The sequence below is a fragment of the Theropithecus gelada genome, chromosome 6 (assembly GCF_003255815.1).
Source record: "Theropithecus gelada isolate Dixy chromosome 6, Tgel_1.0, whole genome shotgun sequence".
Taxonomy (NCBI): domain Eukaryota; kingdom Metazoa; phylum Chordata; class Mammalia; order Primates; family Cercopithecidae; genus Theropithecus; species Theropithecus gelada.
The window spans coordinates 74318965-74341640 of record NC_037673.1 but is presented as its reverse complement, the minus strand read 5'-3'; the positions used below and the strand labels follow the sequence as shown (position 1 = coordinate 74341640).

The window sequence follows — 22676 nt, the reverse complement described above, 5'->3', positions numbered from 1 at the left end:
AAAAAAAAAAAAAAAAAAAAAAAAAAGACCTGAAGCTATGAAACTCCTGAAAGAAAACATCGGAGAAATGCTTCAGAACATTGGTCTGGGAAAAGATTTTATGGAGAAGACCTCAAAGGCACAGGCAACAAAAGCAAAAAGAGACAAATGGGATTATATCAAACTAAAATCTTCTGCACAGCACAAAGGAAACAATCAACAGAGTGAAAAGGCAGCCTGCATAATGGGAGAAAATATTTGCTAACTCTTCATTCAACAAAGGATTAATATCCAGAATATATAAGGAACTGAAACAATTCAAAAGAAAAACCCCCCAAATAATCCAGTTTAAAAATGGGTAAATGAGCTGAATGGACACCTCTCAAAATAAGAAATACAAATGGCTAGTAGATTTATTTTTAAAAATGCTCAACATCACTAATCATGAGAGAATGCAAATTTAAAATCACAATGAGATATCATCTCAACCCAGTTAGAATGGCAATTATCAAAAAGTTAAAAAATAACAGATCCTGGCAAGGTTGTAGAGAAAGGGGAACTCTTATCCACCATTAGGGAAACTGCAAATTAATCTAGCCATTGTGGAAGACAATATGAAGGCTCCTCAAAAAACTAAAAATAGAACTACCATATGATCCAGCAATCCCACTACTGGGTATATATGCAAAGGAAGTGAAATCAGTATATCAAGGAGATATGTGCACTCCCATATTTATTGCAGTACTATTCACAATACCCAAGATATAGAATCAACTTAAGGGTCCATCAGCGGGTGAATGAAGAAAATATGGTATATATACACAATGGAATACTCTTTAGCCATAAAACAAAATGAAATCCTATCATTCACAGTAACATGGATGAAACTGAAGGTCATTATGTTAAGTGAAGTAAGCCAGGCACAGAAAGATAAATACCACATGTTCTCATACATGAAAGCTAAAAAACATTGATCTCATAGAAGTAGAGAGTAGAGTAGTGTTTTTCCTGGGGGATGGGAAGGGTAGGGGAGAGGAGAATAGCCAAAGGTTAGTTAATGGATATAAAAGTACAGTTAAATAGGAGGAATAAGTTCTAGTGCTCTGTAGCACTATAGGGTGACTACAATTAACAACAATTTATTATATATTTTTGAATAGCTTCAAGAGTGAATTTTGAATGTTCTCAACACAGAGAAATGATAAATATTTGAGGTGATGGTTATGCTAATTACAGACTTATCATTACACATTGTACACATATTTTGAAATATACTGCAGCCCATAAATATGTATATTTATGTGTCAATTAAACATAGTAAAAGCAAAAAAAAGAAAATGAAGTTGGATCTCTACCTCACAGCATACACAAAAATTTACTTAAAATGGATCATAGACCTACATATAAAAACTAAAACTATAAAACTCTTAGAATAAAACTCAGGAATAAAGCTTTGTGAGCTTGGGTCAGACAGTAGTTTCTTAGATAAAAGCAAGACAAGAGAAAATACACAAGTTGAACTACATCATAATGCAAACTTTTATTCTCAAAATGATATTCTCAAGGAAGGGAAAAGTCAACCCACAGAATAGGAGAAAATATTAGCAAATCACGTATCTGATAAGGGACTTGCAAATAGAATATATAAAGAATTCATGCCACTCAACCATAGAAAGGCAAATAAAATATGAGCAAATGATCTGAATAGACATTTCTCCAAAGAAGGTATATAAATAGCAAATACATACATGAAAATATGCTCAACATCATTAATTATTAGGAAAATGCAAATCAAATCACAATGAGATATCACTTTACACCAACTAGAATGGCTACATTCAAAAAGACACATTAATAAGTGTTGTCAAAGATGTGGAGAAATTGAAACACTTATTATTCCTGGTGAGAGTGTGAAATGGTGCAGCTGCTTTGGAAAATTGGCAAGTCCTCAAAATGTTACAGAGTTACCATATGACCCAGCAATTCCACTCCTAGTTATAGACCCAAGAGATAGGAAAACAAATGCCCACACAAAAACTTATACATGACTGTTCATAGTAGTATTATTCGTAATAGCCAAATATTGAAAACAGTCCAAATATTAACCAACTAAATAGGTAAAGAAAATGTGATATCTTCAAACAATGGGATATTATTCAGCCATATAAAGGAATGAAGTATTTGATGCATGCTACCACATCGATGACTTTGAAAACATTACGCTAAGTGAAAGAAACCAGTCACAAAAGGCCACGTATTGTATGGTTCCAGTTATATGAAATGTCCAGAATAGGCAAATCTGCAGAGACAGATTAACGATTGGCTAGGGCTCGGGAGGGGAGTGGAGTAGAAAATGAAGAATGACTGCTATGGGTACGGTATTTCTTTTGGGAGGATAAAAATGTTCTAAAATTAGACTGTTGATGATTGTGCAACCATGTGAATATACCAAAAACATTTAACTGTGCATTTTAAATGGGTGATTGTATGGTTTTAAAATTATACTTCAATAAAGCTAAGTTTGGGTACTTTTATAAATCTTTATGCCGAGGCTGAAACTCAGACCAATGAACTCAATCTCCTGGGATTGAACCTATGCATCAATATTTTTTAAGAGTTCTCCAGGTGATTGCATTGTGCAGCCAAGGTTGAGAATCATTATGTTTGAATCAGCCCTAATCCAAATAAGTTTTTAATTTAAGAGACTCCAAAAGAGTTGAGATCCCATGTGGAAGGACTCCGGGAGGCTTCCTCAAACCATGATACTACAAGTGTGGTCCTGAGACCAGCAGCATCAATATCACCTGGGAAACTGTTAGAAATGCAGATTGGGCCCCATTCAGTTCAAGTACATCAGGATTCACAGTTTAACAAGCTCCCCAGATGATTCATGTGTACATTGAAGTTTGGGAAGCATTGCTTAGGAGCAGCGGTTCCCACGCTTGGCTGCACATTGGAATCACCTGAAGAGTCCAAAAGTACCGACGCCTGGGTTCCACCGCCAGCGATCTTACGGGTATGAGATGCAGCCTGTGCATCTGGGGTTTAAAAGCTTGCCAGGTGATTCTAATGTGCAGCAAAGGTTGAGAATGAGTACTGTAAAAAACAGGATACTTAATGGCAAATAAGATGGTTAATAAAATTTTCTTATTTTGTTTTTAACAGAAGGATAGAGGAACATGCATAAGAAAGGGAAGATTATTGATGTTAAAAATGTCCAGAGGAGTGAGGAAGGGATGGGAGTGAGAGAACAATGGAAAACCTTTGCCCCCCACCCACAAAAAAAAAAAGGAAAACAAAAAACCCACCACACACCAGGCATTTTCCTTCTAAATGCAAGAGGAGGATCTTTCATATGATTATTGGAGACTACTCAAATTTAAGTGGCCAAGAATCTGTGGGTTCTTAAGAGGGTTTTTAAATTACGCTGAAAACGTGGGTATTTACTGAACTTTCCTGTCTGAATTTATAAAGAGAAAGTTTATTAATGTGGTGGTGAACATTTCTTCCCAAGCTGTGTACCCATGTCCAGCTTCTTCGGTCTGGGGAAATTTTAACTCCTCAGTAGACAGTGGACCCTGCGCAGTGTCTGGGGCATGCTCTTCCTGTATGTGGCATTCAGCCCTGAGGATTCTCCTCCCCAACAATTGGCCACGTCTCTGTGGTGACCATTGTCTCTGCCATTTACTGGTCTTTTCAAAATTATGACTCTAAAATATCTTGTAGGCAAAATTATGAGGCTTGCAGAGTTAGCTTTGAGATTTCTCAATTCCTCACCCACCCCTTCCCCTCCTTCCCACAAGCTCCATTTCTGTCCCATGCCCCCAGATTGTCTTCTCCAGGTGACTTGAACCCACCTTCTTGGTTGCAGTATCAGTACATTGTACCCTTGTCTGCACTGAAATTAACCATGCAGTCGAAACTAGTACCTTCTTGAGTTGATGGGTGTGTGTGTGGTGGGGTGGGGTGGGGGGTATAATTACTTAATTGAATCTGTGTTAATAACGTGTTAACTATTAATGGAAACCCACAGTCCCTCTCTACCTCCCCCTCAGGAAGTCCCTAATGGTGTTTGGTCATTGTTTCAGTCACTTGTCACATATTGTGTTTTCTTGGCCCATATCTCTAACCACATCCTTATCAAAATATTTTGATGTGCGCATTTGAAAAGTAGAAACACAACATACTTAAGATAGTTGGAGGGCTTGGCTCCTATTTGCATCACAATGATTCTGCCTATGAAGATTTTCCCTAACAGTCAACTAGGATTATATACAACCTGTGGTTTCAAAAAATCATCTCATCTTATTAAATTTTCTTATTTTAAAATACCTGTGACTCTTCTGAATAATGAAAAAATGACATGAATGAAGAATATGTATATAAACTGTCTCTAAAGTTATTAGGAAAATATTTTTATTTAACTGTGCCTAATGTTTGGGGGTATTACAGTGAACTCTACTTTTAAAGATGAGTAGTTATATATTAATATATTGGCCCTGAAATTTTTGAGTTTTCACCCTATAGTCCAGAAAAAGCCTTTATTTTTAATAGTTGCCCCAAAATTTTAACACAAAAGTTTTACTTAGCTAAATCTAAATTTAATCAGTAGCTTTACCCCACTTCCAAACAATATAAAGACTTTAAAATGCTTTCATTCTGATTTCCTTTCCTTGCTTGCTATTATTTTCCAGGATTTTAACTCTGTTTGCTTGGTTTTATTTGTTTGTTTTACGACAGAGTCTCACTTTGTCATCCAGGCTACAGTGTAGTGGTGTGATCATAGCTCACTAGAGCCTTGAACTCCTGGGCTCAAGGGATCCTCTCGCCTAGCCTCCTGAGTTGCTGGGACTACAGGCATGCACCACCATGCTCAAATTATTAGTAGTAGTAGTAGTGGTAGTACAGACCGGGTCTCAGTATGTTGCCCAAGCTTGTCTCAAACTCCTGGCTGGCCTTAAAGGATCTTCCCATCTCAGCCTCCCAAAGTGCTGGGATTATAGGCATGAGCCATTGTACCCGGCTTACTTGCTTGGTTTTAAGTCCACAAATTAGACATCATCATCATTCTATTTAGATTTTCTCATATTTACCATTTTCTTTATATATCATTGCTACTTCCATTCAGAGCTTCTGGGATCAAACCCTAGTTCCTGGCATTTTGGACTGGTTGATAGTCTCCAGGATATTCAGGCAGTGAAGTGCCTCCAAAAGAAAATGAGAAAAGAAAGGTCCTGGGAAATATGCCTCACCCCTACACCCGCAGTGCTGCCGCTGCTGTCCCAGGACCGTGGGCACCCCTGAGTATCTCCCTTCCACTCTCTCTGATCACTGTGTTTTATGGAGTAGAGGGGGACAATGACATCTTATAGAATACTAAAGTTAAATATGTTCAGTTTAAGGAGCTGTCATTTAGTCTGAGATCATGTCTTTCCTACCTTTTTTGCTATTAACTTTATTTTATAACATAATGGTGATGGTAGTTGAAGTTTGTTATTTGTTTTGTTTTAAATTAATTAATTAAGATTTGTTTTTATATTTCCTTACTTGGCAAATACAAAGTTGTGAATCACAACCCAGATTTTTTGAAATTGTATTGGGTATTGAAATCCCAAACCACTGCTACAAACAGCTAGCTGTGAGTTTGGGGTGTGGACATCGGGACACCTGAAACCATGTCTTGGTTACGTCAAGAGCCTTATTGATTATTTAGATTATGTATGAATCCTGTGGTGTTAACAGTACTTTGCAACCTTTAGTACTTAGCTGAACTGTATTGGATCGGGAGTCCTCAATACGCCCTCAATGATTTACATTGTTTTTAGCTACTTCCGTAAGGCTGAGTCTATACTAGCAAAATGACCTGGGTGCTTAATGTGCTCCCTACATACATCTGGTGATGTTTGTGCTCTCAATTTTTTAAGAACACTGCTTTGAGAGTCACACCACCCAATATTCTACCAATAACTTACTATGTACCTTCATCATTTGTAAGAAGAGGGGGTTGAACTAAGCGATCTCCAAGTCACTTTTCTGCACAAATGTAGGTGGTGATTGTATTTGTGTGTACACATTTTTTTAAAGCCTTAAAGAGATCTAGGTATTTCTCATGTATTTATATTAAATCTAAGATCCATGTTGCAAATTTGGACGTGGAGGACATTAATTTTTCTGATGTAGGTTACTCTTTAAGAGGCATGTTGCATCTGTAATATTGGTGCCACCACTTTGGCAGATGCAGTTTCTTCATTTACTTGTAAGTGTTCAGTCTGAAGTCTACATAAGGTAACTTGAGTTCTCATTTCTCTGGTATTAAAAAATGGTCATGTTTAAATAAGGCCACAATATTTATTTCAAAGGGTCCCAGAATCATTTTTTAAAAATATCATCGTATGCTTGACACATAGACAAATGATGACTACTTGAAGATGCACCAGCCGTGGTTGTGGAGACCTCCAAATTCATGACAGAGTTGTTAACTGGCAGGTTTGTTATTTCCTATAAGTACAAGGAAGGGAAGTGTTAAAATAACTCGTGCCCATTAGAGAGAGGAAATTAACATTCCCTTAAAAATTGTTTTCCAGTGAAGGAAGCCCATCCCCCAGAATGGAGCTGCTGCATAATATCGACCCGAACTTCGTGGACTCTTCGCCGTGTGAGTACCAGTGCATTGCTACTAGGTTAAATCTCATTGGCCCACCAAGGTGGTTTGATTACTTAGTGTGTCTCTAGCCTAGCTTTCTCTTTTTTCCTGAGTTGCTAGAAAGCTAAACAGTTCTTCAGGACACACCTTCCACTCATCTCAGAGGGCAGTGTGCTGTGAAAGGAACACCAGCTTATGAAACAAGAAAGGTGAATTCTATTCTTGCTCTGCCACTTATTAGCCTTTAAGCCATTGAACTCTTCCTGCCCCAGCCTTCCCCATTTACAAAAGAACTCATGGCATCTCTGAGGCTCCTTCTCACTGTAGATGTCACGTTGCTGCCCTGTTCTTACCTGAGAGCTCCAGAGCCGCCTGCCAGAAAACTCACAGTCCGATAAACCACAGTTGGGTTCCAGCGTAGTGTGAGCAACCACATTATCTGATTGGGACGGTCGGGTACTGCCCAACACCTGCTGGGTGTCACAGGTGTGACTTTCCTCGCAGTCCTGGAAGTGATTCCACTTGATCCTGCCTCCTGCCTAAATTAACCTGTAAAGAGCCCTACCATTTCCTTCGGGGCAGGCAGGCATGCATGTAGTGCTTCTGGATCACAATGGACTGTAATAGGCCTGTATAAATACCATGCGAGTGGCCCGAATGCCCTCAGCATAGTGAGTTTGGGCATAGAAAGCCTTAGCAATTAGACCCTTTGCCCAGCTTTCATCATAATGCTCATCTTGCAAACAGTGCCCTTCTATTCCCTTATTCATATGGGGGGCTCCCATCCGCTCCTTTTTGGACATACTGCTGACCCCTTAGTTCAGGCTCTCCTTACTTCTTTGTTTTTTCCAAACTGTATTATAGCTCGCCACAAAATATTCTTGCTCAGAGATTCCTGCTCAGAGAATTACCCCACAGTCGTTCTAAATGTGTCACCGGGCACTCAGGTCCCACTTGCCCGGCCAGCCTCACTCCAGGCACTCCTTGTCATGTTCTCATCTCCTAGACACTTGTCATCTCCAAGCATGCAGGTCATCATACTGTCATGAATATGCTTTTCCCTATGCCTGAATCACGTTTTCCCTACCTCTCTACAGTCTCTCTCATCCCTTAAAAACCCGGCCCCATGCCCCCTCTGTGAATGCTTTCCAGAGCCCCAGAAGAAGCAGTCACTCCTTCCTGTGTGCGTGCGTCCCCATATACCATCCCTCACGTGTTCGTGTTTGTGCCTGCATTTCCAAGCTGAGAGCTCCTGGAAGTCAGCGTCTCTTGTATTTTTTTATCCTCATCAGTTAACACAAATACTGGGCACTTGCTAGGCACTCAGTAATGATTGCTTGATGACTCAGTAGACAATTGGAGAGTTGAGATGCAATAAAGACCAAGCGGACACATTAAGACCTGGACAGGAAAGGGCCCTGAGACAGGCAAGAATGGCTACGTCATGGAGAAATTTCTATTTCTTTCGGAGTAAATCCATGTCATTGAGAGAGGCAAGGGGAAGGTTTGAGCCCTAAGGACTGTAAGAACAGTCTAGATTTGTGCTGTCCAGTATGGTAGCCACAGGCCACATGTGGCTGTTGGGTATTAAAATGTGGCTAACTGTGGATTGAGATGTGCTGTGAGTAGAATATGCACATCAGATTTTGAAGACTTAGTACACCTATGTATTATATGCCTACAATATTATAGATTTATTATTTGGTGAAAGGATAATACTTTGGATATATTGAATTAAATATATTGTTAATGTTTTACTTGTCTCCTCTTCCTTTCTTAATGTGGCTAATAGAAAATTTAATTTTAATTAACTTACATATGTGACTTGCATTATATTTCTATTGGCCTAAAAACCTCTTCTAGAAGGTGCTAGAAAGTAAGTTGATCAGCTGAGCTGATCACAAAGCTGTGACTAGTTACTGTGAGGCTACATCAATGACTCCTAAACTTTTCTCTACCCCAGTACGCCTAAGAGATACGTTTCAGTCATATCAAAATCTCTAAGGGTGGCTGGAAGAGAATACTAGGGAGGCAGGAATGGCTTTAAAACTTTCTGAGTAATTTAATGCACTGCAAAGCCCAGTATAACCTAGGTCTAGGGGATATGTGGAATATGCCACCCACATTATAATGGTTGTAAATGTCTTCACCTATTAAATTCCACCTACAAATGAAAAACCTTAAGACCCCTCACTCACTAAGCTGTATTGTCGTTTGGCATTTGAAGTAGGAGCTTGGGAACTATACTCCTATGTGATATGGTTGGGATTTGTGTCCCACCCAAATCTCATTTCGAATTGTATCCCCAATGCTGGAGGAGGGGCCCAGCGGGAGGTGACTGGATCATGGGCGTGGATTTCCCCCTTGCTGTTCTGGTGATATTGAGTGAGTTCTCATGAGATCTGGTTGTTTGAAAGTGTGTAGCACTTCCCGCTTCACACTCTTCCTCCTGCTCCAGCCATGTAGGACGTGCCTGCCTCCCCTTCTCCTTCTGCCATGATTATAAGTTCCTGAGGCCTCCCCAGCCATGATTCCTGTACAGTCTATGGAACCCTGAACCAATTAAACCTCTTTTCTTTATACCCAGTCTCAGGCAGTTCTTCATAACAATGCAAGGACAGACGAATACACTATCACCACAGCACTGCGTGCTCCAGGGTTCTTGGTGCAACTTGCTGTGCTTTCTCCTGTCTTACCTAAAGGACCCTAGCAAAATAACAGCACAGGCAAAAGGTTTCTTCAGTGTAAAAGTTGGTAAGAGTGTGGAAATTAGAATAGAAAATTTTCTTAATCTTGCCACCCATAGACTGTAAGGACATTTACTTCTCTTGGACTCAGTTTCCTACATATTCTGTGGAGGACTTATAAGACCCAGTACTGTGACCCCAAATTTAGGGATCCTCTTTGGCCTTCTGCTGCTCTTTCTCCCCTCTCTGGAGCCCACCCAGGTCTTCATGTTGGCTTCCTCGCCAGCTTGGGACTCCTGCTCTGATTCCTGCAGATAACGAAGGACATTGTCGGCTCTTGCAAGGACGTAGAACCACTTCACTGTTGCTTCATACACACAGGGCGTTCTCTGCTATCTGCGCCTGCAGGTAGCAAGGTGCCACCCACCTCCTCACACATGGCAATCCCATGGGCCTTTTCTGCCCAGTTTTTATATTCACTTCACTCTACTGAGAGGCAGAAGCAGAAAAAAGAAGAGCTATCTCTGGGTGCCTGGTCCTTTTTAGGATGAAGATACAAGCCCATTTCCTTTTCTATGCAATTTATTCATGAGGAAAAATTAAATCCAGCTATTAAAAAAACATGTACTTAGAGGACAGCTAAGTCTGGATATCATATTCATAGAGCACAGAGGCTTTTGTGGAGTAAAATCAGCAAACAGCCAATCTCAGGTGTAAACTAAGGATTAAGAATGGAGTCAGTGTTATCACAGAAGCATTTGTGTGGTTTCTCACTCCTGCTCTTCTCAGAGCATTAGTGCTTACTGCGGGAGAAGAAGGTAACGTTCCACCTCCACCTTCCCTAAAGCCACTTCGTCAGTTTCCTCACCTGTGGAGTAAAGAAGGAATTAAATGATCTGCAAGGTCCCTCTGGCTTCAGTGTTCTGTGGGTCTCTACATGAATGGGACCTCAAAGGAGCAAATCTGCTTACTCTGCTTCTCTCCTTTTTCTGCCTGCCAGAAGTAGTGTGTCCATTGATAAGCAGTGATGTTGCCAAAGGCATGGTCATAAATAGATGAACACAAGTGAAAATGCTAGACACGTTATATGCACTAGAGGAATTTGAATTATTTTATGAGTTTCTTATTACTACATCCTGGCCACCTTTCTGATCTCTGTTCTAAAACATCACCGTATCAATCTGCTTTTCTATCTCCTCTTTCCCTTAGTGGGTCATCCTGGGGTTTGTTGACCAATGTCTCCTCTGATTCTGAATCATACGAATAGGCATTAGGCACTTCCCAGGAGATTTCTGCCTTCTGCCTAGCACCACATGCCCCCAGAAGCTGGCTTCTTGGATTTCAGCAGCTACACCTCCCCTGTCCCCTGCCAACACACATCCCATTCCCCTAGTCAAATTATGGGGTGCCCAGAGGCCCATCCTGCTGATGGAGTCAGAACTTTTTTCACGGTCACATACCCATGGTAGGTTGTGGCTTGGATACTAACAGTAGAAATACTCAAAGATTGGCACAAAATATTGATACACGTACACATTCACAGAGAAACATGCACACACACCAGGGGTCACCAAATCTCTCGCAGAGCAGGAGATTCACCATTCTGCAGTAAAGCATAAAGTCTCAAGGATGCATACATAAATTACACCATTAGGATGAGGATGACTACAGTTTAAAACATAAAAGAAAGAAAGAAAAGGAGAGATAGTGGAAAAAGGAAGGAAGGGAGGGAGGGAGGGAGGGAGGGAGGCAGGGAGGGAAGGAAGGGAAAATAAGAAGTGTTGAGGATGTAGAGAAATTGGAACCCTTGTTCACTGTCAATGGGAAAGCAAAATAGTGTAGCTTGTATGGACAATAACATTGTGTGATTACTCAAAATATTAAAAATAGAATTATCATAGGATCCAGCAATCGCACTTCTGGGTATATACCTGAAAGAATTGAAAGCAGGGGCTTAAACAGGTATTTGTACACTCACGTTTGTAGCAGCATTACTCAGCATTACTCAGAATAGCCAAAAGGTAGTAGCAACCCAAGTGTCCGTCAGTGAATGGATGAATAAACAAAATGTGGAGCACATATATATATGTGTGTGTGTGTGTGTGTGTGTGTATATATGTACACACACACACACAATGAAATATTATCCAGCACTAACAGTGAAAGAAATTCCAATACGTGCTACAACATGGATGAACCTTAAGGACATTATGCTAAGCAAGTCACAAAAGGAAAAACCGTATGACTTCACTTACATAAGGTACCCAAAGTAGTCAGATTCATAGGGACAGAAAATAGAATGGTGGTTGTCCGGGGTTGTGGGGAGGGGAAAATGGGGCATGATTTTTGAGTGGGTGTAGAAATGGATGATAATGATGACAGCGCAACAACGTGAATGTATTTAATGCCACTGGACCATACAATTAAAAATGGTTAAGATGGTAAATTTTATGTTGTTTGTATTTTACCACAATTAAAACATATAAAAAATAAATAAAATGCAACTTTCCCTCCCTCCAAAAGTGAAGAGAAACTGTACAAGAATAGGGTCTCTATCTTTTTCATTTACTGCCATATGCACAGTAAGCGCTCCGTAGCACAGAACCTAACATTATAGTAAGTTGTTGGGTTAATATCAGTAAATATCTGCTAATGAATGATAAACAGATCAACCTGTCAAAGTCCTTGTTTTATTGTCTTATAGCCTTTCCTGAGCCTAAAAGTACCTCCAGATGGCCGCTTACACTCCTTTTAAACCCCAAACCTACCTTTTGTGCCTAAGTAAAAATAACTTAGAAGCTACAAGTCACTTATTAAGTTGTAATTGACATTATATACAGATGTTTGAAACTATTCATTCAGCTTCTAAGTGCCCACCCCCATCGCTCCCTGCATTGAAAAGACCGACCAGAAAAGATGATGTGGGATTTCCCTGCCCATCTTTATCCCTTTCTCCAGACCTCCTCAGTAGACAAACAGAGATTTATAAAGCCTTTGCCTCTGGCCTGGCTCGGCCTGACTTCCCTCTGAGTCTGGGGCTCTGCCTCTTCTTGCTGTTCTGAGTTCGGTTCTGCTCCTGTTTTCTGGGATGTTCCCTCCGAATGTTTCATCAGTCACTGGTTATCTCAGTGCCCCAACCCTGGCTCCACTTTTGTCCCCTTCCTCCCTCCCCTGCCTTCCAGCTTCATGACCAGTGTCAGACGTGTGGGATGTAATTGCTTTCCTGTGTGCTTTGAGGAGACTTTTTATTCATTTTTGAAGGTCTTGTTCTGAAGTAACCTTGGAAGTGCTTTGGTCTCTGTTCAGCTAGTACCCTTCTCTTTTCCTTTGTTCCCTTCTGAGAAAATTCCTGAGAATTATTTATTCCCCCATGTCGGTAAAATATTTCTTTGTAGTAGGCTGATCCATCTTTGTGCAGCAGCACAAAGTGGTCCGTGTAAGAAACCCGTGAGAGAGCCTGGGGGAATAGCATCACTGAAACTGATTCATGAGAAAGCCTGGAACCTCTGAAGTGGTGGGGAACAGCCATAATCCCAGGGTAGGCGTGAGGTCCCACAGGTCTGAATTCAGCTCTCCATGGTTCCAAGGGGAGCTCCAGCCCCAAATTCCACACTCCCCCAAGGTCCCAGCAAGCATGACTCAGACCACAAGGAGAACCGTTTCCCATGCATTATTTTGCCTGAGGAAAAACATATACACCTATGCTGCAGGTGCCGGGCTTGATCTTGGCTGTTCTGCAGTAATGGTCCTGCCCCATCTGAGACCACGACTCCCTCTGGAAGTCAGACGTGGCATTCTGTGATGGCCAGAACACTGACACAGCCCATCATGTAACACAGGTGTATGTATTTAACGTGTACGCACACACAGGAGACACAGAGATTCTGCTGGGAGAAGCTTGATTATAGATGAAGGGCAGTGACAGATGTTAGCATTTTCCACACCACCAAAGGCCAGCTCTTCAAAGTGATTCTGTACAGCTTTGTTACTATTTCATTTAAAGGCCCTCTTCTCTTTAAAGTTTCTAATGAGATGTTATTTCTGCTCATGATTATAGGGTGAAAGAACAGCCTTCTTCCCACCCTCTCCTCTCTTACACACACATTTTCTGTGGTGCAATTGCCAAATCCATGCTTGAGATCCAAGAGTCATCCAGGTTGGAATGCCTGGAGCTGCTCCCTGTTTCCTCCTCAGAGCGACATTCAAAGCCATTTTCCAGTATTATGTTACCATTTCCAAGATTATTTATTCTGTAAATAAATAAATGATGATGGCCTGGGATGCATGAGGTACTGCTGTAAATACTCGAGATCAGTTAGGCTAAAGCCAAACCTAAAGGTCTGGCTAAAACCCAGTCTAGAAGAGTCTGGAAGAGGGCATGGACACAGCCTCTCCCCACCCTGCTGGAAGGCTGTCGGTGGCTCCCAGCTGTCCACCAGCAAGCCGTCCTACAATGTCCACCATTCAGCACCATTGCAATGCCCTCCTTCAGTCCTGTTTATCTCCCTTGTTGCCCCACCCCTTCTGTAGAGTTCAGTGCACATTCCTACTCCTGCATGAAGCCCTCTCTGATTCTTTTGAACTTGAATCCCTTGAGTTTCTCTGGAGCTTCCCAGGACAGTGAGCTCTTGCTGCCTTATAGTGCAGTATTTATATTCACGTGTTTTCCCCATCCGGAGCTATAAGGAGAGCAAGACTTCATGTGTATAGTTCTCTCCGTATCTTATGTATAAAAGATAAATACATATTGAAAGAATATGTGCTAATAAATGAATAATTTATCATTAGCTGATTTGATTAGAATCAATCTAGTGAGAACAACAATAATTTCATATATCATTTTCAAGGCATTTTTATTTCTTTTTGGGCATATTAGAGAAGTAGTGACACAGAGGCATCTTTCTTTCAGCCTGAAATTAGATATTAAGCAGAATTAAAAGAGTTAGGGGGAATGCATGGGGCTCATCCTGCTACAGATTGCTCAACATTACATAGAATGCCAGAGGCTAAGAGCCCGTTGGCAGTTTATGCACTCTTTATAATCCAGGTGAAGAAACTGAGGCACCAGGTCATGCATGCTGTTAAATATCAGAGCTGGAACTCAGGGCTGTTCAGACCCAGCATGTACGTCATGTCCTCCTGATTTCGCAGGTCTCATCGCTATGTGTCCTACACTTGTCTTGTGGGAGAAGGGCACCCAGATCTGAGTTACAATCATCTCACCTATATAATAGCATGTTGATGGGACATGATTCATTTAAAGGAGGCTGGAAAAATGGGTCGAGTAGTGACATTAGCCTTGCTGGATTCACATGTAATCCGACTCTGCGGATGGTGGTAGCTTCTGCTTGTAGAGCTAGTTGTGGAAGCCCTGCCAGTGACTTGTAGTCACTCCACTGGAGGGTGCTGTGGGGATGAGGGAGCCGAGTGTGGGGTGGGCAGTGTCACCTAGTAAAACAGGTAGAGTTTGGGGGTGCCAGAAAGCCCTGGGTTTTATGCAATACCAGCTCTGACTTATTTCCTGTGAGCCTGTGGGTGAGTTCTTCCAGCCATCTGTTTCATCACCTATAAGTTGGGAACGATTATAACAATATCTCCTGTAAATATGTCCAAACCACAGTGAACAACAATTACATTCTGGCTGCTAGGATTGGGGCAGGGTGGGAAAGTTGCACTTTTCCCTTTATGTATTTCTCCAATTTTAGTTTTGAATTATGAGCACATATGACTTCCTTAATCAGGAATAAAGCCATAAAGCTTTATTTGTGAAAACCAGCTCCAAGGAGGGTTCCGGCGAGCCTGGAATATCTGAAATCTGCGGGGTTCTTACAGAGTGGGAGTTGCTGCTTCCGTGCCTGCCTGTACTAGGTCAGAGCAGTTAGAATTTTGTGTCGTCTCTAGCTGCCAATATTTGTCTTTAGCAGCTCGTCAAATTTTCCTTGGTGTGGGTTGCTACATGCCCTCAATCACAGAGCCAAAACACAGATAGCTTTCTCCTTTTAAATTTTCAAAGGCTTCTAGTCTGCCCCCTCCGCTTTGGGGAGCACTAAAGTCTGTTTGGAAATGTGGCCTTTTTGATGCCAAAGGCGATCCCACAAGCCTCGTATCCCCTCCACCCCACTTCACACAGCACATCTCAAGGAACACGCATGAAACCTTCACTGTTAACACTTGGTGCTGGCATCCTGGCTTTCATCCCGAGAAAATACATAAAACAAACCAAATCCACAGCACTTTAAAAACACTAATTAACTCTCACCACTGGCCTAGGCTACGCAGAAATGGCAAATCCCACTGCCCCAATCTTATGTTTGGAGAAATCAGGGTGAGCAACGTTTTCTAGGGCTTCTCTGAGCCAGATCACAGAAGCTGACCTGAAGGGCTTGACCTGGCCCTGCATCTGGAGTTAGGCCATTTGACCAAGGGCCAGCTGCCTCACCAGAGCCCTTCTCTACAGCACCACGTGGTTAACGTGGTTAGTGGCCCGTAACTCCATTTGCACATCAGCTTTTATATTTTTTCCCCAGGGTCACTTTTATGCCAAACTGTCTCATTTCCAACTGACCATTTATTTATTTACTTACTTTTCTTTAATTCTGGTACAGCCTAGAAATTTTAGCCATAGCTTCCAAGTGTAGCCTGTTAATTATAGTTGATTAAAGGTTCTATGCTGATTTTGAATTTCAACACAAAAGCAGTCTAACTTCCAAACAGTCCCTCTCAGGTCCAGTGGCTCTGCGCCTTCCATCTTCCACCCTGGAGCCTCCCCAGGTCTGGCAAAGATTTGAGGGTGTCCAGACACTTTTTTGCCTCTCCCAATCTGGACCAGTCATCCTCCTACCTCAGTTCCCCAGTCTTACCATCTGTAAGGATAAATATATCCACCTTTCTTGAAAGAGTCTACCATAAAATTCTGTAAAAACATAAAACCTCACAAAATTTTATGGAATATATCCAATGGAATTAAAATTTACAAAGTAAATCTACTTTGTTAATATTTATTGATCTTGTCAGAATTTTTTTTAGGGGTTTTAGGGTGCTTGTGTATAAGGCTGAAATAAAACTTTTCAAAACATTTCTGGGAAGTTGTTGAAAACAGACTAAATGGCCTGTTTAGTAACCCATAATGTAAGATGTTAGTAATCAGGCATTTATAGACTGAGGTCTGTTACCTCTGGCAGCAAATACCTAGGGAATGAGTACATGGCCCCTGCTTCTAAAGAGTCTTTTGAATCAGAAGGAAACATATGCCCCGGAAAGGATATTAACGCAGTTGTAAAATAAAGTAGAACAAATGATAAGTGATATAATATAAGCAGTAAGGACAAATGAAGAAGTGACAGCATTTGGGAGTGATTAGGCAAGGTGTTCTCAAAAAGGATATCTTTAAATTTGTCCATTACTTCAACAACTTTGGTTTTATCTTTCTTGATTTTAATGTGAATGAAGGAAAAGAATATTTAACACTATTAGTTTTCTATCACTGATCAAACAAATTACCGTGAACTCAATGGCTTAAAACAACTGATACTTAACCATCACTCTATTTTCATATTTTTTGGATATTTTCAGTTCTATAGGTCAGAAGTCTGACACAGGTCTCACTGGACTAAATCCAGGGTACCGACTGGCAGGGCTGCAGTCCCTTCCAAAGGCTGCAGGGGAGAACCCATTTCCTTGCCTTTTTCTGCTCCTAGAGGCTGCCTACATTCCTTGGCCCATGGCCTCCTTCCTCCATCTTCAAAGCCAGCAATGGAAGGTTGAGTCCTTTTCTGGCACATTCTTTGAACCTGGCTTCCATCGTCTCATCTTCTCTGACCTGTTTTGCCTCCCTCTTCAACTTTTCTGGACTCTTGTGATAACATTGGGCCCACCTGGATAAATAATCTAGAATCACGTCCCTATTTGAAAGTCAGCTGATTAGCCATCTTAATTCCATCTGCAACCTGAATGCCCCTTTGCCGTGTAACCTAACATATTCACAGGTCCTGAGGATTGGGACAGGGACATCTTTAGAGGGCCATTATTCTGCTACCACAAATACCTGCTCTGTTGCCCTAGACTTTATGAAAAATACAACAAGTCACTTATAACCTAGTTGGAGAGAACTAGAACATACAAAAAGTTAAAAGAAAATCAAATAACATTTGAAAGCTATGGTGGTAGAGACATTGCAAGCTGTACTTAATTGTCAGATCATTTCCACAGAGTCTGATAGTTGCTATGAGAGTGAAGGAGAGCTAAACCACTCAGACCCTCTTTCACCTGCGCTGAACCTCAAAGAGTTCCTGGGTGGAAAAGACCATCACAGGAAATAGAAAAGGCTGTGAGCAAAAGGTGCGTGAGCCTATCTGGGGGACAAAGGGGAGGCATGAAAGAAGAGGTGGGAAAGCTAAACAAGGACAGTATGGCCCACTAAGGAGATGGGATTTCATCCTGGATACAACAGGGAAGCTCCCTGTTTGCTTTTATACAAATAATAGATGGGGGAGTGGTGCAAGAAATTTTTAAAAATACAGAAAAGCTCAAAATTTCTTTTTTTTTTTTTTTTTTTTTTTGAGACGGAGTCTCGCTCTGTCGCCCAGGCTGGAGTGCAGGAAAAAAATCACCCTAAACCTATTATTCTGTAACCCAGAAATAAGCATTGTTAGTATTTTGGTGGGCTTTTTCTATTTCTATTTAGGGAGAGCTTTCAACATTTCACCGTTCAGTGTGATATTGGTTGCAGATTTTTTAATACTCTTTATCAGTATAAGAAAACTCCCTCCTATTTTTAGTTTGTAGAATTTTTAAAACAGCTATTGCTGTTGTCCACAGGAAAGTCCCTTTGTGTCTGCACTATTTTAATCCCAGAATAAAGAAAAATCTGCTAATTCCACAGGTGGTTATATAGATGCTGAGGTTTCAGCACTTCCTGTTTCACAGGAAACTCTCGGTGAAGTAAAAAAAAAAAAAAAATTCAGAAATTGTGGGAGTTTATTTGTAGAGACTCTTGTTTTGCACTTAGGACTGTGGGTCCCAGAATTCTTTGGAATGACAGCCCTAGTCAAAGTCTAGCAGTTTCTCTCCCAATTACCCAAACAAAGGCTGGTTTAGGCACTGCCTGAAAGGATTTGATAGATGTAATCCAAGTCCCAAATCCTTAAGTGCCTCAGTCAAGAGGAAGTCCTGGGTGGGCCTGATTCAATCATATGGGTAAGGTATACATTTTCCTTTGTAGGCTGGTTTTTACTAAAAATTATGTAGCTGGATTATCCTTGGAGTCCATCTCAGCAAAGTGTTAGAATAATCTCAAGTATAAAGGCAGGAGGGGCTGGGCACAGTGGCTCATGCTTGTAATCCCAGCACTTTGGGAGGCTGAGGTGGGTGGATTGCATGAGGCCAGGAGCTCAAGACCAGCCTGGCCAACATGGCAAAACCCCATCTTTACTAAAAAATACAAAAAAGTAGCCAGGCATGGTGGCACACACCTGTAGTCCCAGCTACTAGGGAGGCTAAGGTGGGAGGATCGCTTGAACCGGGGAGGCAGAGGTTGCAGTGAGCTGAGAGTGCACCACTGCACTCCAGCCTGGGGGACAGAGCAAGACTCTGTCTCCAAAAAAAGGCAGGAGGAGTAGTTTATGTGAGATATTTATAACTAGTTTAGTGGTCTATGGATGAGAAGTGACTGGTATAGTGGGCTATCCTAGAAAGAGAGAATCATGTCTAGGTGGGCTCTATTTGATGGAGCCATTGATCTGGGGCCAGGTTTACAGTCTCTTGTCACTATCTGGACTCTGTTCTAGGTATGCAGCTGGCTGTGCCCCTATTAGGATGAACCCCCTGTAGGTGCCCTTTCCCTCTGGTATGCCGGGGATGCTCTGGGGTTTCCTGTCATAGGTGATTCCTAATGCTCCTGACCCATGGCAGCCAAAGAGGTTCCCTCTTGGAGGCTTCCATCCTGCCCTGTAACCTGCCCTTATTTTCAAGTTTGGAATGTTTGTAGAAGTCTGTTAGTATCTCTCTCACTTATTTTGGGGGCATCATACTGTTTTCCCAGCAAAGGAGCTTGCAGTCAGCTTTAGCGTCTTCCTTTAAAATGTGAGGGGTAACACCTGTGCTATTTGTCGTCTTTCCTAAATGCCTTCACAGAAGCAGTTTTGAACCAGAGAATATACACGATTAAGTATATATGAATACTTATTATTATAAGTATTATAATAATACTTAAAAGGAGTTGAGAGAAATCACATGGAGAGCAATAAAGAAAAGAAACTAACCATTGTTGACAATGCAGTGTGTTCTAGGCACTGTGTAGCTACCCCCTGCCCCCAATACCTGCCTTTTCTTTATCATCATCTGGCACAATTATTTTTTAAATATTTATTTATCATCCTCCTCTCTCCATTAAAATACAAGTTCCACGAGGGCAGACAATTTAGTCTTTTGCATTCTTTTCTATACCCAAACATCTAGAACAGTAGCACAATAAGTAGTTGTTGAATAAATGTCTTTTCTTAAAGAAAAAATGAAAAAAGGGGCCAGGCATGGTGGCTCCCGCCTGTAATCCCAGCACTTTGGGAGGCCGAGGCAAGCAGATCACAAGGTCATGAGTTCGAAACCAGCCTGCCCAAAATGGTGAAACCCCATCTCTACTGAAAATACAAAAAGTAGCCAGGCATGGTGGCGCACACCTGTAGTCCCAGCTACTTGGGAGACTAAGGCAGGAGAATCACTGGCACCCAGGAGTCAGAGGTTGAGGTAAGCCAAGATCGTGCCATTGCATTTCAGCCTGGGCAACAGAGCGAGACTTCGTCTAAAAAAAAGAAAAAAAGAAAAGAAAAAGGAAAGATATGGGGTTAACTTTGTTAACCTTTAAAAAAGATCCATGGAAAAGACTGGATAGATGTCAGAGGTACTTGATTGTAATAGCTAATGCTTGTTTGTAAAGTGAGATGTAAGAAAGCTTAGATTTGGCTTAATCGATGGCAAGTTTAAGAGACTCAAGTTTACTTGAGACTGACATTACTATAAATTTAAAATGATTTAAACAGGAAGTCATGGGTATTTGAACTATTTATATTCATTTCAGATCCTTTCTTTTACATCATTTTGTAAAAACTCCTTCCAAAAAAATAGTTCAGTGCTTATAGCTGACTTTTAGCTTCTTTCTCAGAAAAGAAAAAAATAATAAAAGAGGAATGAGAAAGTCAGCCTAAGTACTACCTTCCCTTGTCTTTTGACTGAGATATAAGAATGATTTGTGACATAAATACACTTTACTTAAAGAAAGTTGAAGATTGGATCTGGGTTATTTTTTGGACAAGTTAGAATATAGTACATGATTTCTAATTGTTAACAACTAATGTTTTAAAAAACAAATGTTAGAGACTGAAAAGGAATCTAAACCTTTCCCTTTTTCTAATTGTAAGCATATTTTCAAATGTATATGGGATTTTTTTCTTAGTCTTTCCACAAATTATAAAGAGCAGCATTTACCCTGCAGTGAGTTGAAATGAATAAACATTTTTTAAATGAAAATAATGACAGTGAAAACCAGTCTAGAAAAGAAAGGAAAAAGATGCACATAAATCACGGACACTTGGAAGTACATATAAGCAAAGCTAAGAACTACATTTGTCGTATTTTACATTTTCCCTTTTAAATCGCTTTCCAGATTGTTGATGGTTTGGCAGCTCCAAGGATGACATCAACCCTTCCATTGTGCAGTATCTGCTTGCTTTAACTTGGTGGCACTTTATCAGGTTTTGGTGATTACGCTGAATTGAAAACCAACTGGATTTGAGTTTAAATTCTCCTAACTGCTAAACCAAACACATTCCTGACCCCAGGCCTACTTTTGAATACTTTCGAAAACTTATATTGCCCATAGGCTGTTTTACTTCTAGAAACCAAAGTAAGCAAGTGAGAGAAAAATGCACTCCTTAGAGTTACTAACCACATCTGTCAAAATGCAGTATATTACCAGTGCAGCTGCTAAAATGATTTTAAACCAGCCATCTTATTTTCTGCCTATCTTAACCTGACTGAAAACCAGGAAGACAATCATCTATTTCAGAAAATCACAGATAGTTATGAGCTACTGTCTCTCTCAGCAGTTGGGGGCAGATTCTGCTGATTAGTAAAGTCACGATGAAAAGATAATACCAGAAATTAGGCTATTAATGGGGAAGAAAAGAGCAGGCTGTGAACAGGTCTGATAGCTTTCCTGCATAGCCTAGGAACCCACCTGGGAATGCTAGGTGAAAACATTGGCATTCCACACATCTGGTCTACCACCCTACACTTAACGCAGTGCCTTTCATGCCTGAATGTGCACACGAATTACCTGATTCAGTCGGGCTGGGGCGGGGCCCACATTTAGCATTTCTAGCACACTCCTGAGTGGTGCCAGTGCTGCTGGGTCTCTGACTACAATTTGAATATTGAGCCCCTAGTCTAGAGGACTTTCACCTCATTTGAAGCTCAATCTTTATAATTTAAAATATTTGCATGAGTATGTAAGACTAAATATTTTTTCTAAGATATCCAATTAAAGACAGAGATGTAAGACCTTGAATTTCAGAACTGTTTTATAAATTGTATTAGTCTGTTTTGCGTTGCTATAAAGGAATACCCGAGACTGGGTAATTTAAAAGAGGTTTATTCCACTCGTGATTCTGTACAAGCGTGGCACCCGCATCTGCTCAGCTTATGATGAGGCCTCAGACAGAAGGCAAAGGGAGAGCAGGTGTGCACATGGCAAGAGTGGCAGCAAGAGAGATGCCAGGCTCTTTTAAAGAACAGCTCTTTAAAACATGAACAGAACAAGACTCAAAGAGGGCATCAAGCCATTTATGAGAGATCTGCCCCCATGGCCCAAACACGTCCCACTGTGCCCCCCCTCCAACATTGGGGATCACATTTCAACATGAGATTTGGAGGAAACAGATATCCAAATTATAAGTGTTTATAATCTCTTCCCCCAAATTTCTATTTAAGCTAGTTGTGTAGCAATTTACATTATCTTTCAGATTATCCAAATGCCAAAATGTTTTCTGATCCTAGAGTAACATGATGCATTTGCTGAAAAAAGTTTAAGATATATTCAAGCCAGCAAGACATGAAGATTTAGAGCTCATCTCAGAACCTAGTTCTCCTTTCCTTTTGTTCCTGGTTTTCTCATTATGTGAACATTCAGAAAGAAAACCCAAGCTTCTAAAACATGGCAAGGTGCTGAGTATCCACCACCCTGGAAGAAGGTCCCTGGAAATCAAGAATCAGGTAGCAGACTTCTCCTATGAACATTCTTAGGGAAACCCACTTAGGCTATGGGTTCTGACTTCTTTCAAGTACTTCCTCTGATCTTGCGGAAGTACTGTGGATGG

The 22676-nt window shown here is 41.0% G+C and overlaps 1 protein-coding gene across 2 annotated transcripts in view; it reads left to right on the top strand.

Moving 5' to 3' along the window:
- ARSB (arylsulfatase B) overlaps positions 1-22676 on the top strand; it is a 193712-nt gene that overhangs the window by 125415 nt on the left and 45621 nt on the right. For both annotated transcript variants that reach the window (XM_025389230.1, XM_025389231.1), the window contains exon 6: positions 6564-6634. In XM_025389230.1, coding sequence (XP_025245015.1) covers positions 6564-6634 — 71 coding nt within the window. The remainder of the gene's footprint in view (positions 1-6563; positions 6635-22676) is intronic.